The sequence below is a fragment of the Somniosus microcephalus genome, chromosome 6, assembly GCF_052327205.1.
Source record: "Somniosus microcephalus isolate GS21.2 chromosome 6, FLI_Smic_1.0, whole genome shotgun sequence".
Classification (NCBI taxonomy): Eukaryota; Metazoa; Chordata; class Chondrichthyes; order Squaliformes; family Somniosidae; genus Somniosus; species Somniosus microcephalus.
Window position 1 is genome coordinate 7,914,534 of NC_140992.1, and position 15,856 is coordinate 7,930,389.

General features: G+C 41.8%; 1 protein-coding gene across 1 annotated transcript; it reads right to left on the bottom strand.

The window, feature by feature from the left end:
* Positions 1-843: 843 nt before the first annotated feature.
* On the bottom strand, positions 844-9,222 carry LOC147115427 (extracellular calcium-sensing receptor-like). The gene is given in 7 exon segments (XM_085989419.1): positions 844-1,751; positions 1,835-1,958; positions 3,397-3,624; positions 5,208-5,711; positions 5,713-6,042; positions 6,475-6,766; positions 9,014-9,222. Coding segments are annotated over 7 exon segments (2,595 nt in total).
* Positions 9,223-15,856: the final 6,634 nt, after the last annotated feature.

The window sequence follows — 15,856 nt, forward strand, 5'->3', positions numbered from 1 at the left end:
CTGTGTTCGATATAAACTCCCCAAAATCCTTAAATCAAAGGCCTCGGGAGGGGCATATCTCTTGAAATTTTTACATTCATTAAATGCACTATCTTTGTTTATTGTTTCAACATAGGCAGAAGGGTATTTGCTTGTCTTACCTTGTCATGACAACCGATGGAGAATGCCATCATAGACTAATGAATTAAGTCCTCATTAATTTCCTTGACTTTACATAAATAAATCAGGATCATTTTATCTTTAAACTTTCCCAAATTCTAAACTAGCTGACCAAGAGGAGAATTACGCTGTGTACAGAGATACACTGAAACCAGTACTAGCTCGAGAGAAGGGACAGTGGACTTGTGGTCGAAGATCAGCCATGATCTTATTGAATGGCGGAGCAGGCTCGAGGAGCAGTATGGCCTATACCTGCTCCTAATTCTATGTTCTTATGTTCTTAGAAGCACCCTCTTGTTAAAGGAGCACAGCTTGTACATAGAATAATTTTGTCCTATACAGGCCAATATCGCGTGTTTTGGGGCGGAGTTCGGAGGAGGTGTCGGACAGTTGGCGTTCAGCCTCCGCTAGGTAGAGGTCGCCTCCATCTGTGTACGCGACTCCGAGTGTGCACACAAGTATAATTGATAATGGGCGTTCACGAATGTATAAAATTGAATCCATCTGCCTTCGTTTCTTAGAAAAATAAAGACAGTTCACATCGCCAGTGAATCCAAGCTAGGTTTAATAAGCAAGCGTTATGCGCTTACCGTAAGAATTATGCAGATGGAACATAATACATGTACAACTACATAGATGCTCAGGTGGAACATAGTACAGGCGCAAATGCCTAGAATTTCAGAGTTACTGTGAAGGCCCTTTGCCTATCATATGTTTCTTTGTGTTATTCTGCGGTTTCAGTAAGATAATATAACACTTTGGAGCAAAAATACAGACAAGCAAACCAAAGCTTGATGCCCAGATAGCAAACACTTCTACAGCCACAGTGTACTTTCCAGGAGAGCTCACATAAGCTGGAATAAAAGTTATCCAAACGGCACAGAAGATGAGCATACTGAACGTTATATACTTCGCGTCGTTGAAATTATCTGGAAGATTCCGGGCAAGGAAAGCGAGCAGAAAACAGACAGTGGACAGAAGACCAATATAGCTCGACACAAAATAAAAGGCTTTCAAAGACCCCACGTCACATTCCAAAATAATGATGTCTCTATAATAGGTCGTGTTTTTCACTGGATAGGGGGGTGATACAGTTAGCCAGATAGTGCATATTAAACCTTGAATAACTGTAAGGATGAACACGCCTGACCGTTGCTGAGTTGGTCCAAACCAGTTCATCACGCTTTTGTTGGGTAGAGTTGCTTTAAAGGCCGTCACAACAAGAATGGTTTTCCCCAAAATGCAGGAAATACAGAGAACAAATGCAATACCGAACGCAGTGCGGCGCAACATGCAAGACCACCCGGATGGTTCCCCAATAAAGGTGAGTGAGCACAGGAAGCAAAGCATTAGTGCGAACAGAAGCAGGAAGCTGAGCTCGGAATTGTTAGCTCTAACGATAGGAGTTTCTCGATACCAGAAGAATATAGCAGCTATAGCCAATGTAAAACACACTCCCACTAAAGCAAGTGTCACTAGCACAAATCCCAGAATCTCTCCAAAGGAGAGAAATTCAATCTTCTTGACAACACATCGATCGTTTTGTTGATTGGACCAGTATTCCAAAGGACACTTCAAGCAATCTATAGAATCTGAAAGAATAAAAGGTTCCCGTTTTTAATACAGAAGCCCTTGTGACCACAGAACTGCGGAAGCTACATTTGTCTTTACATACCTGTAGTGTTGCTAATCTCCCCATCGGCGCATTCTGCACAGTCAAAGCAACATATCGATTGCCCTTTCCTGTTTACTTTTCTTGTTCCAGGAGGACAGGGTTCTGAACAAATTGCACGTGGAATCTAATCAAAGGAAAACATACTCATGTTATCCATCTCATAGAATCATAGAATGATACAGCACAGAAGGAGGCAATTCGGCCCATTGTCCCTGTGCCGGATCTTTGGTAGAGCTATCCAATTAGTTCAATTCCCCTGTTTTATGTTATATTCCTATGTTTTCTCCGTCGTCAGGATTTGTGACAAAGAGCTGCAAACGTCAACGGACACTTGTCAAATTCACTTAGATATTGCAAAAGTAAAATGCGTTTAAATACATTCAAGTAGTTACTTAACTGGAATAGTGAAATGATATTGTTTTCCAGTTAGGTAACGCTGGGCAAACTATGGATTATATCCCTTTGCCTGTTATAACGTAGATACTGCTGTGAAGGAATGGTCCTTACATGTAAGTAAAAATGTTTTTTTAAACTGTGTAATTGATAATCTCAATGTCTCAATTAAGTGGAAAAGGAAAAACATGCGTTACTTTCTGCAAAATGATTCAATATTCATCATTTGTGACCTATCAGTGACCTCGAATACTCCAATACTAAGAGACAATCTTCCTCTTTCTGTTCTTTTTGATATTGGCCGAGAAAGAATGATCCAGTTAAAAACTGTTTAGAAAACGATGAGAAATTGGTGGCTGTGAGCATAGTTTAGAATCATCGTTCCTTCATCGTCGCTGGGTCAAAATCCTGGAACTCCCTCTGTAACAGCACTGTGGGAGTACCTTCACCACACGGACTGCAGCGGTTGAAGAAGGTGGCTCACCACCACCTTCTCAAGGGCAACTAGGGATGGGCAATAAATGCTGGCCTTGCCAGCGACGCCCACATCCCCTGAACGATTTTTTTAAAAATCAGTAGAATTTAGTGTTAAATTGTAGAAAATAGTACATAATATTTTGGGGAAATGGCGGCTTCAGAGATGAAATTCTAGGCCTATCGGCGTAACTTGCCTGTCACTTTACAGTCACTGGCGGTGCAGACTTTTTCCCAAGCTAATGATGGCAATTTCGTCTGTTAGCTCTGAATGCTTAACTGATTAACATTATTGTATACGGGCCATTAGAACGAAGTGGTGATATTATAGCAACCATCCAAGTACATCCAAATTGAATGTTGTTGGGAAGAATTAAAAACAACCACAACAACAACACAGAAAAAATTCTCGGCGAAACAACAGTATTTTGAAGATGATCAAAAAGTTATGGAGGGAAGAAAAGAGAGAGCTAAAGAAAAAAAAGGAGCGAAGACTGCCCTGTGAAGTGGCCTAGCAAACTATTCGGTTGTAGTAAAGCAGAGCAATTAGGGATGGGCAATAAATACCTGGCTTGCCAGCGACGTCCACATCACAAAGATTTATAAAAACGCACACATGCAATTGTTCTCAATTTTGCGGGTCTGAAGCTCATTGATTTTCCATGGTTTGTCAGCGAGAACCTTAAGGAACATACCTTACTTCCAACGCTGCTCCACACGATATCCTCGATGTTCAAGACAAATTCATGTCCTAAAGGCGCTGAACCATCATAATAGCCAATTTTTACAATTTCAACTGTACCCTCCAAATTCTTTTGCAAATTTATTAATTCGTATGTAGGGACTGGATCACCATTTTCATCAAAATACACGATTTCCCCAGTCCAAGTTGTGAACTGGACAGCGTGTAGGTAATGGAGCAGCTACGGAAGAATAATGCAGGGCATGTAAGTATTTAGCTGTCAAAGGTATAAGGTGCACATAGATATATACATTCAATTCAGGTATATTAACTTGTAACCGAAATGTTGGAAAAGTACGACAGGGCAATCAGAAGCCGAACATAAACAAATAACCTTTGGGTGCCGACCTTTCATTATAAGCGACATGTTTCTGACCATGGGTCATAGATTAAAATGACAATGTTAGCCGTGGCTCAATGTTAGCACGTTTGGCTCTGAGCCAGAATGTTTTGGGTCAATGTTCCACTTCAGAGACTTGAGTATATCATCTAGGCTGACAGTTCAGTACAATACTGAAGGAGTGCTGCTCTGTCCGATGCGCCTTGTTTCATGTGAGAACTTCAAGTGGGAAGTAAAAGACCCGATAGCAGAAGAAGAAGAAGAGCAGGAGAGCCCTTCCCTTGTCCATGCCAACACCTATCACTCACCCAATACCTAATAAAGATGATCTGGTCAGCTGTCATTTTGGAGTTTATGGGACATGGCTGTGCACAAACTAACTACCTTACAACAGTCACTGCACTTCAAAGGTACTTCATTGGCTGGAAAGCGCGTTGGAACGTCCTGAGATCGTGAAAGGCGCTATATAAAAGTATCTCTTTGCTTCTTGTTTCTTTACTTGCCCCCTTACCATCTCCTTTCGCCTCATTGAAACATACAACATTCTTACAGGGTTTGACAGGGTAGATGCAGGGAGGATGTTTCCCCTGGCTGGGGAGTCTAGAACCAGGGGTCACAATCTCAGAATAAGGGGTCGGCCATTTAGGGCTGAGATGAGGAGAAATTTCTTCACTCAGAGGGTGGTGAATCTTTGGAATTCTCTACCCCAGAGGGCTGTGGAGGCTCAGTCGTTGAGTATATTCAAGACAGGGATCGATAGATTTTTGAATATTAAGGGAATCAAGGGATATGGGAATAGTGCAGGAAAGTGGAGATGAGGTAGGAGATCAGCCATGATCTTATTGAATGGCGGAGCAGGCCCGAGGGGCCAAATGGCCGACTCCTGCTCTTATGTCTTATGTTCTTATGTTCTTACGCCCCCTATCATGCACCCTCCCTTTTGTTCTTGACTCCCCTCACCCCTGTCCCGGCCTCTGTACTTGCTTAGAACCTGCTACTTCTCTAACCATTTCCAGTTCTGCAGAAAGGTCATCGACCTGAAACGTTTCTCTTGACACACGTGCTGCCTGACCTGCTGAGTATTTCCAGCATTTCCTGGGTTTTTTATTTACAAAAATGTGTCTTTCTTTTTTATATCAGCCTTTGTATTGCAGGAGTTTATTGGCTTGAAATGCACTTCTAGTACTTTCTGTTTTTTCATACTTTAATTATTGGTGTTTTATTCTTTTTATTTCATTCTCTGAAAGTATGGTCTGATCAGTAAAATTGAATTTGTTGCTAAAATACAGTAGTTAATGATGAAAAAAGGTCACAGATGAAAATGGAATAATTAACGCTTCAAATTATGATGATATCTATCCACATTGTAGATGAGTTCTATCTGGGAAGGATTGCGTTAAAATATAATGTACATGTCTTCCTACCTGCCAGGGCTCAAAATTTGAAATATGAGCACATGTGTTATTCATAAAGGGTCCATTGCCTTCTTCACAGGACAGCAGACCGTGAAGTGCATGAGCAACAGCATAGACCGCTTTGTACACGTGGTAGGAACTTCCGTCCATTATTGCTGGAAGATATGCGTTTTCTATCTCATCCAATTGTTCCTTCCCTGTGCACTGCCGCACTTGAAATGCAGAATTTCTTGGGTTTGTCACATTGTCCGTCCGTAACGAGCACGTGAAAACCGTTTCCCAAAACTCCGTCACCAAAATGCTGCCAGGAAACCTGGAAGGGTGAACTTTAAGAAGATGCGCTCTGAGGCTGGCTATCTCTGCCCTTCGGGTTGTCGTACCAATTGCCCCAACGAGAAGACTTGCTCTTTCTTCAGGCGGGAGTAGATCTTCTGTAACCCACCCTTCACTTCCAATCCACTGTATGCCGGTTACATTTTGACGCAAAATTTCCTTAAGCAAAATTCGCATCTCCCCGGGATGGAAAAAACCCCACCACGACCCTTGTAGTCGCCTGTTTGATCACCTGCACTACTCTGCTTATTTTCTCCGCAGGATCGGTCCTGTAAAATGATTCAGAGTACGCAATGCAAACCCCAAATTTTTGAGCCTGTTCGATAAATGCTTGCATTCCGAAATTACCGTAATCGGTGTTACTTCTAACTGTTCCAATCCAAGTCCAGCCGAAAGTTTTCACTAGTTCAGCGAGAAGCTTGGACTGATAGTTGTCGCTTGGTATAGTTCGAAAAAACGTAGGGTATTCTTGCTTATCGCTGAGGCAGGCGCAAGTAGAGAAGTAACTAACCTGCATAGGAAATCATAAATATATGAAAACATTAAACGCGTTGTGTTCTTGGAATTAACTATACAGAAGGAATATGATGTTTTTCAAGATTTTCAGTGCGAATCATTAGATATGTGTGCATAATTATAATATTAAAACGTACAACACGTTATTGGAATTAATAAAACAATTTTTAATATTTTGGTCAGTATTGTTGTATGATAACTAGTTCCGGTAGATTTCAACCATGCGAATGTTCTAATGGAACCGTAAATATGTTCTAAAATAACTTCTTTATTATGACTTTACTGTCGCTACACATTGCGACCAGAGCAATTCATGTCCTGCATCAAGTAACTCAGTCTTGACACGGTTTCCAACCTGAGACTTTTTCTGACCAAGAAAGCTAAACACCGTCTTAATGAAAATGCAGTCAAATATTTGAGACGTTACCATCGGAATTCGGAAAGAACCAATTGTCCTTGCAGTTACTATGGAGGACGTGGATATATCACAACCAATAATGGCCGCCACTTTGGAGGAACCTCTACATTCCGGGTAATCAATGAGTTCTTGTTCTCCATTGACCAAAGCGAGCGCGGCTTTTGAGGCAATCGCGGAGGACGAGCAGTCATCGTGGATCTTATATCCCAGAGTGAGATTCGGAAGGAGAGCTTTATTCTGGTTTATTTCTTCAATAGCAAAAATCATGGTCTGCACCAAGCGGAAGGTCGACAAGAGAAAACTGTGGGATTAGATAAAAAGACACGGTACGGATATTCAATTCATGATTCAATCAGGTATTTCAAAATATAATTCGAATCATAGAATCATACAATGGTTACAGCACAGAAGGAGACCATTTGGCCCATCGAGCCCGTGCCGGCTCCCTGCAAGAGCACTTCAGCTAGTCCCACTCCCCCGTCTGTTCCCCGTAGCCCTTAGAACACATTAATATTGTTCATGTTGTAGATAAACCGTAACCGAGAAAAACAGTGACGATCTCCAGATGGATTTCTCTCTTTCTAATCAGAGATATGATTGGAAACCCCATACAAAGGAGGAGTAATATTCTCCTCGCATAGCGATACACAGAGCCCTGTACTAAATATCGATATATATAGTAATTGAAAGTGGCTTCAGGTACATATATTAACATTATAATTTGAATTATCATGACTATCCTTCAATTAGTATTCGCCAATGTTGGTATTTAGTGGCACGATTAAGCAGTTATATTAAACATGAGTGACGATATTCAATTTTAATACCTGTTGTCACAACAAAAAAGGATCAGATTAGTCACATCTAATTCTTCATGTATCCATGCACACCTTAAACTCTCTACTCTTGCATACTCACGTCAATAAGACTGAATCCGGATGTTGCGGTGAGAGTAATGGTGAGGCTATCAATGCTCACAGTTATTATGGAATAAATCGGTCAGCAACTACCGGTGTCCGCACGTGCCAGTTAAACATGGACATCAAGAAGTTGCCGTCCCAGTTGCTCTGCTCTTCCAGAAGCTTCGTTATAAAAGAATGTCACCGAGAGCTTCGACATTGAAATAAATCGAAGGACGTGAAGTTGGGGCACCTAATCGCTAGATACCCACTAAACAGGCCATAAAAATTTAGGCTTTCGCCATTCAAATGTAAGTGAATTGTTAACAGCGTAATACGTCTTAATTACTGCCAAACAACCTCTCTGGCACTGAAAATATGCTTTTACAAATGGGGAGTCTGATTCCTGCATATTGTAATTATTGTTGGAGATTTTTTTTAGTTTATCTTTCTCTCTGTAATCTTTCTCTCTTAATTCCATTTTTATTTTGCCACTCTTTATTTCGATATCTGTACATGATTTTAAGAATTAAATATTCTAACATACACTTCCTGCTTTAGACACTGAGTGCCTCAGTAAGGATTCTTCAATCTGATTGGTTAAAGAGGCGCGCTGTTGCTTGCTCTGCTCACACAGATCCCAGATTCCCTGTCGGGGGCGCCGCCTGAAGTGGATCTCCAATTACCGTAGTTTGCCGTGCAAAACCCCACAAAAATGTCTGTAGGCAGCTATAAACTCAATGATGGGCGAGTGCAGTTCATTCGCTGCTGATCGCAAAATCCAGGCCACCAACTGAAGCACAATATTGATCATCTGGCTCCGTATAGACTGTATCTGAATCGGTACTTTATATCAGAATAAATACATTTTCTATCCCAATATCTAGCAACGTTTACATTGCCTGACAGGTAAAACGGAAAGAGAAGAAAGTGACATAATTGTCAACCCAAAGTGAAGAACTTAGTGGTATGTTTGCAGATTTGCTTTTAGTTCCAATCTAATTCGATGATTTAGCTGCCTGTACAACACCCAGCCTTCGAACATGGTAAGAACAGCAGGTATTTCTCCTCTGTTGTATTGAAGACACAGCGATTCAGACTGTTTCACGGTGCTCAGGACATATTTGGTTTCACAGCAACTGTACCAGAGTGTCGGATATGTTTCAGTATATCTTTTCAGATCATGGTTCAGATTATATTTATAGATAGTCACATAACATTGCTTAACTAGTTCCCATAACATCAGCGCTGCAGCACAACATTCAATACCTGTGTGATATATATTTAGCGTACCCTCGATGCATTACATTTACTGTTCGGTATTCCATTGGAAGGTCGTGTTGACCACGCCACGATTTTTATCGAGGACTGGCAATAGAAAAGCTTAACAAGAATTAAATATTATGGTGAGGATTAATTCTACGTTTTACCTCGATGTAAAATGTTAAATTTAATAATTGAAGGATGATCATTCTGAGGAAGTGATTCTCCGATTCAAAATCATCTGAAAATAATGATGCTATAGGACACCGATAAAACTATTTAAACCCGCCAGAAGTTTATATTTCGCACTGGTGAGAGAGTAACAGTTTTTGCAGTTTTCTACAGCAAATGAAGGAACATTTGTCCACGGCAAGAGCTAGACTAGCCTTCTGCATTCTGTTTCTGTCGGAGTGATGGTAAGTGAAGGAACGCCCTGATTCGCATCTAAATGCACGGTAAATATTCCACCCAGGATGATATCCCCATCCTCAGATAAATCGGGTAAATTGTCTTTTGCTCGACGCTTACAGACGATTCCCCGTGTTTCCCGCGCAGGCGCAGCAACTAGCAACAGGAATATTAGAAACCGAACCATTGCTTTATTGGAAGGGACCTGTCACTGGATAATAAGCAAAGGAAAGAGCTTGGATTTATATAACGTCTTTCATGGCCTGAGGATGTCCCAAAGCGCCTTACAGCCAATGAATTACCTTAGAACTGTTGCCACTGTTGTAATGTAGGAAATCTCTAACTATGACGTGGTGCACAGTCTACCTATATGTGGGGTAAATCTATTGATTCAGTCACGCCATAGTAATGGCTGGTCCATTCTACAGAGAACAGAATTCACATTTAATAAAAATAGATGAACTTTGAAATCCCAGCAGAGAGTAAACATTTTCCGATGAAACAAGAAGAATTGCCCGAGAGAATGTAAGAAGGCTTGAGGCTGCTAGTGATCATCACCAGATATGACTTTTAGAGATTTAGAGAATATCGCAGCGCCCGTTTTATCTCCAGCAACTGAAACTAATTCAAAGCTAAATCGTAATTGAAAGTTTAGGAAAATATTTCAGCAATTGAGAGGTTGAAGATCAACTTAATTAAAATCTGCTACTGATTGAAGCCACATGTTGTTCTTTCAGACACGGCAGAAACTGAGACCAGGCATCTACAGCAACATCTTTCTATATTTACTTGACTGCAACTATATGTGTAACAATCGTATAATATATATGCCTGCTCAGAATCTGGTTGCAGAGTTTAATACATAAACATTCACGGATATTATTCTGTTGCATCTCACATACACAGATGATAAAACATCACCCTCTGCCTCGATAAAGTGGGAAAAGATTCACGGTCATCTATTTATAGAAGATTTCTGTCGGCAATCTTCAATTATATTTTATATATTTTGCAAATCCGCACCACGATGAACCAGCTAGCGGGACTAACAATCTACCGATATTGCCGTGTAGATCTTACTGTTATAAGACAGAACAGTACTGCAAAAGCGGTATTAAAGTAGGGAAACATAACGAGCTGCTTCACCAAGGGGGAATTCGACCGTGAGCTTGAAAAAATAGGTTTGCTGTATTTCTATAGAAAGTGGGGAGACATGTGGCAGTGCATAGGGCGACAGCAAAGGTCGTCCAGAGAACTGTGACGATGATAAATTAAAGGATAGATGAGTAACTGTGAGAGTGGGACCAACGGAGAGTGCGAACTGCGAGGGTGGTCTGGAGAATATGGTGGGATTTATAAATAACACCGGGAATTTAGAAAAATCTCTGCGGTTGGTGGAAGTAGAAGTACGCTGTGACAGAGATAGCAGGTGAGCAGAAGTTGACATTGATAGGATGTCGAAACTAAAGTACGCCATTAAGACCCTGGGGCATGTTCCGCCATTCAATTAAATCATCGAATCATAGAATCGTTACAGAACAGTAGGAGGCCATACAGCCCGTCGACCCGGTGCCGGCTCTCTGCAAGAGCACTTCAAAGAGTCCCAATCCCACACTTTTCCCCGTAGCCCTATATTTTTTTTCCTTCAGGTACTTATCTAATTCCCTTTTGAAAGCTGCGATTGAATCTGCCTCCACCACCCTTTCAGGCAGTGAATTACAGATCCTAACCAGTGGCTGTGTAAAAATGTTTTTCCTCAAGTTGTCTTTGGATCTTCTGCCAATCACCTTAAATCTGTACCTTTGGTTCTCGACCCTTCCGCCAATGAGAACAGTTTATCTCTACTCTGTCTGAACCTCTCATGATTTTGAACACCTCTATCAAATCTCCTCTCAAATCTCCCCTCAACTTGCTCTGCTCTAAGGAGAACAAGCCCAGCTTCTCCAGTCTATCCACGTAACTGAAGTCCCTTAGACCTGGAACCATTCTCATAAATCTTTCCTGCACCCTCTCTAAGGCCTTTGCATCCTTCCTAAAGTGCAGTGCCCAGAATTGGACACAACACTTCAATTGTGGCCGAACCAGCGTTTTATAAAGGTTCATCATAACTTCCTTGCTTTTGTACTCTATGCCTCTATTTATGAAGCCCAGTATCCCGTATGTTTTTTTAACTGTTTTCTCAACCTGCCCTACCACCTTCAACGATTTGTGCACATATATCCGCAGTTCTCTCTGTTCCTTCACCCTCTTTGGAATTGTACCCTTTAGTTTATATTACCTCTCCATGTTCTTCCTACCAAAATGTATCACTTCGCACTTTTCTGCATTTAACTTCATCTGCCACGTGTCCGCCCATTCCACTAGCCTGTCTGTGTCCTCTTAAAGTCTATCACTTTCTTCCTCACTGTTCACTATATTTCCAAGTTTTATGTCATCTGCAAATTTTGAAATAGTGCCCTGTATACCTATGTCCAAATCAATAATATATATCAAGAAAAGCAATGATCCTAGTACTGACCCCTGGGGCACACCACTGTATACCTTCCTCCAGTCTGAAAAGCAATCGTTCACCGCTACTCTATGTTTCCTGTCACTTAGCCAATTTTGTATCCATGCTGCCACTGTCCCTTTTATTCCATGGGCTTCAACTTTGCTGGTACGCCTATTATGTGGCAATTTATCAAACGCCTTTTGGAAGTCCATATTCATCACAGCAACCGCATTGCCCTCATCAACCCTTTCCGTTACCTCATCAAAAAACTCGATCAAGTTATTTAAACACAATTTGTCTTTAACAAATACTCGCTGGCTTTCCTTAATTAATCCACACTTGTCCAAGTGACTGTTAATTTTGTGCCAGATGATCGTTTCTAAAAACTTCCCCACTACCGAGGTTAAACTGATTGGCCTGATGTGGCAGGGTTTATCGTTACACCCTTTATTGAAGTGTGTAACATTTGAAATTTTCCAGTCATCTGGCACCACTCGAAGGAGGATTCGAAGATTATGACCAGTATCTCCGCGATTTCCACCTTTACTTCCCTCAGCATCCTTGGATGCATCCCATCCGATCCTGGTGACTTATCTATGTTAAGTGCAGCCAGCCTTTCTAGTACCTCCACTTTATTGTTTTTATCCCATCCAGTATCTTCACTACCTCCTCTTTCACTATGACTTTGGTAGCATCTTCTTCGTTGGTGAAGACAGATGCAAAGTACTCATTTGTACCTCACCATGCCCTCTGCCTCCATGTGTAGGTCTCCTTTTTGGTCGCTAATTGACCCTAACCCTCCTCGTACTACCCATTTACTATTTATATGCCTATAGAAGACTTTTGAATTCCCTTTTATGTTAGTCTGCTCTCTCAGGCAGACATAAAATATCCCATGGCAAATTGGCTGCTGCATTTCCCACATTACAAGAGTGACTCCACTTCAAAAGTACTTCATTGGCTGTAAAACACTTTCAGACATCTGGTGAACATGAACGGTGCTATAGAGATGCAAGTGTTTCTTTTTTCTTTCTTTAGTTGCCGATCCAGTCTCATACTCTCTCTTTGCGCCTCTTATTTTATTTTTCACTTCCCCTCTGAACTTTCTATATTCAGTCTGATTTGCGCTGGTATTCTCAACCTGACATCCATCATATGCCCCCTTTTTCTGCTTCATCTTACTCTCTATCTCTTTCGTCATCCAGTGAGCCCTGGCTTTGGTTGCCCTAGTTTTCACCCTCTTGGGAATGTACCTCGACTGTACCCGAAATATCTCCTCTTTAAAGGCAGCCCATTGTTCCAGTACAGTTTTGCCTGTCAATCTTTGATTCCAATTTACCTGGGCCAGATCCATTCTCAACCCACTGAAATTTGCCTTCCTCCAATTAAGTATTTTTACTCTAGCTTGCTCCCTGTCCTTTTCCATAGCTAACCTGAACCTTATGATACTATTATCATTGTTCCCTAAATGTTGCCCTACTGAGACTTGATCCACCTGACTCACCTCATTCCCCAGAACCAGATCCAGCAATGCCTCCTTCCTTGTTGGGCCGGAAACATACTGATCAAAAAAGTTCTCCTGAACACACTTCAGAAATTATTACCCCATCTTCCCTTTACACTATTCCTATCCCAGTCTATATTTGGATAATTGATGTCCCCCATTTTCACTACTCTAAAGTTATTGCACCTCTCTGTAATTTCTCTGAAAATTGGTTTCTCTATATCCTTCCCACTAGTAGGTGAGCTATAGAATACACCTAGTAGATTATCCTTTCCTTGACCTTTCCAGGACATCCTCTCCTTCCAGCACTGTAATATTCCCCTTAATCAATACTGCCGCCCCACATCCTTTCTTTCCTTCCCTATCTTTCCTGAGCACCTTATATCCAGGAATATTTAGTACCCCTTTTTTGAGCCAGGTCTCTGTTATCGTCACATCATCATATCCCCATGTGGCTATTTCATAGAATCATTGAAAGTTACAGCACAGAAGGAGGCCATTCGGTCCATCATGTCCACGCTGGCCAACAAAGAGCTATCCAGCCTAATCTCACTTCCCAGTCTTGGTCTGTAGCCCTGCAGGTTAGAGCATCCAAGTACTTTTTAAATGTGGTTAGGATTTCTGCCTCTACCACCCTTTCAGGCAGTGAGTTGCAGACCCCCACAACCCTCTGAAGAAGAAATCTCCCTGCAAATCCCCTCTAAACCTTCCACCAATTACTTTAAATCTGTGCCCTCTGGTTTTTGACCCCTCTGCTAAGGGCAATAGGTCCTTTCTATTCACTTTATCTATGCCCCTCATAATTTTATACACCTCAATAAGGTCTCCCCTCACCCTCCTCTGTTCCAATGAAAGCAGACCCAGCCTATCCAGTCTTTCCTCATAGCTAAAATTCTCTACTCCCGGCAACATCCTTGTAAATCTCCTCTGTACCCTCTCTAGTGCAATCACATCTTTCCTGTAATGTGGAGACCGGAACTGCATGCAGTACTCTAGCTGAGGCCTAACTAGTGTTTTATACAGTTGAAGCATAACCCCCCTGCTCTTGTATCCTATGCCATGGGTAATAAAGGCAACCATTCCGTATGCCTTCTTAACCACCTTATCTACCTGGCCTGCTACCTTCAGGGATCTGTGGACATGCACTCCAAGGTCCCCTTGTTCCTCTGCACTACTCAGTGTCCTACCATTTAATGTGTATTCCCTCTCCTTGTTAACTCTCCCCAAATTAATTACCTCACACTTCTCCAGATTGAATTCCATTTGCCACTGTTCTGCCCACCTGACCAATTTATTGATATCTTCCTGCAGTCTACAGCTTCCTTCTTCAGTATCAACCACACAGCCGATTTGAGGATCATCTGCAAATTTCTTAAGCATACCCCCTATATTCAAGTCAAGATCATTAATATATACCACAAAAAGCAAGGGACCTAGTACTGAGCCCTGCGGAACCCCACTGGAAACAGCCTTCCAGTCACAAAAACACCCATCAACCATTACCCTCTGCTTCCTGCTATTTGCGCCTGCATCTCACCAAATTTATTTACCACGCTTCGTGCTTTTACATAAGTGCATTGTAAACCTATCTTAGACCTTCTTGTTGTTGTATCCGTGTGCTAATGAAGACCCGGAAGCAGGAGTTGATTTAACAAGTGTTTACTGAACAAAGTCTGGAGGTGAACTAAAACTATACAAGACGCTATACAGGCTTATATACCCGAGTGGTCACTACCGGTACTACAGTACACAGGGGCTTCAAAAAAACATAGTTCCTCTTAAAGGTACATACACCACAATTCCTCCCCTTTTAGACAAACAGTACATAATATTTTAAGTAATCATTAATTAACATTTTTACAAGAACAATAATCTACACATTTGCTGAAGTTAATCAATTACAAATTCAGTCTCTCTGGAGGCTTCCTGACTTGGTCCGGATAACGCCTCGGTGGTGTAGTAGGTTTCGGTGGTGTAGTAGGTTCTTTTGGCAAGGTCGATTCGGCTTGAATGCCAGTGTCGGGTTCATCTGGTTCCAGTATCACCGGATCGGAGGTAGATACTATGGGTATCTCTGCTTCATCATTAGGCGTATAGAGTTGTGGTGTAGGTTGTCCCTTTTCGGATGACTCTATGATCTGGTCAGCATGGCGCCTTATTATGCTTTCTCCAATGTCCATGGTATACATCAGCGATCCTAGTCGTGTGCAAATAGTTCCAGGCTTCCATTTCTCGGTACGGTAGTCCCGGGCCAAAACTTGTTGACCTATCTGGAAGGTTCTAGTTGGCCTTTCATTCATGCCTTGAAATTGCCGATTCTCTACGTCCCTTCTGATGTTTGGCTTGATCAAATCCAGCCGGCATCTTAGTCTTCTATTGAAAAACATCATGGCAGGGGTTTGGTTTGTAACCACATGTGTTGCATTCCTGTACGCAAACAAGAAGTTATCTACCTTATGTTGTAGATTTATGTCTTCATTACCCATGGCCTTTATGGCCTTCTTGAAGGTCTGGACAAACCTTTCAGCTAATCCATTGGTGGCGGGATGGTATGGGGCGGACGTGTAGTGCTTAACCCCATTGTTTTTTAAGAACTTCCTGAATTCTTCGGATACAAATTGTCGTCCATTATCAGAACAGATCTGTTCAGGCAGCCCATTCCTGGCGAATATGGTCCTTAATACTGTGATGGTTTTTTCCGCGGTGGTGGAGGACATCTTTATTACCTCCGGCCACTTGGAGTGTGCATCAACCGCGATTAAGAACATTGAGTCCATAAATGGACCAGCAAAGTCGATGTGTACCCTTTGCCAGGCAGATGAGGGC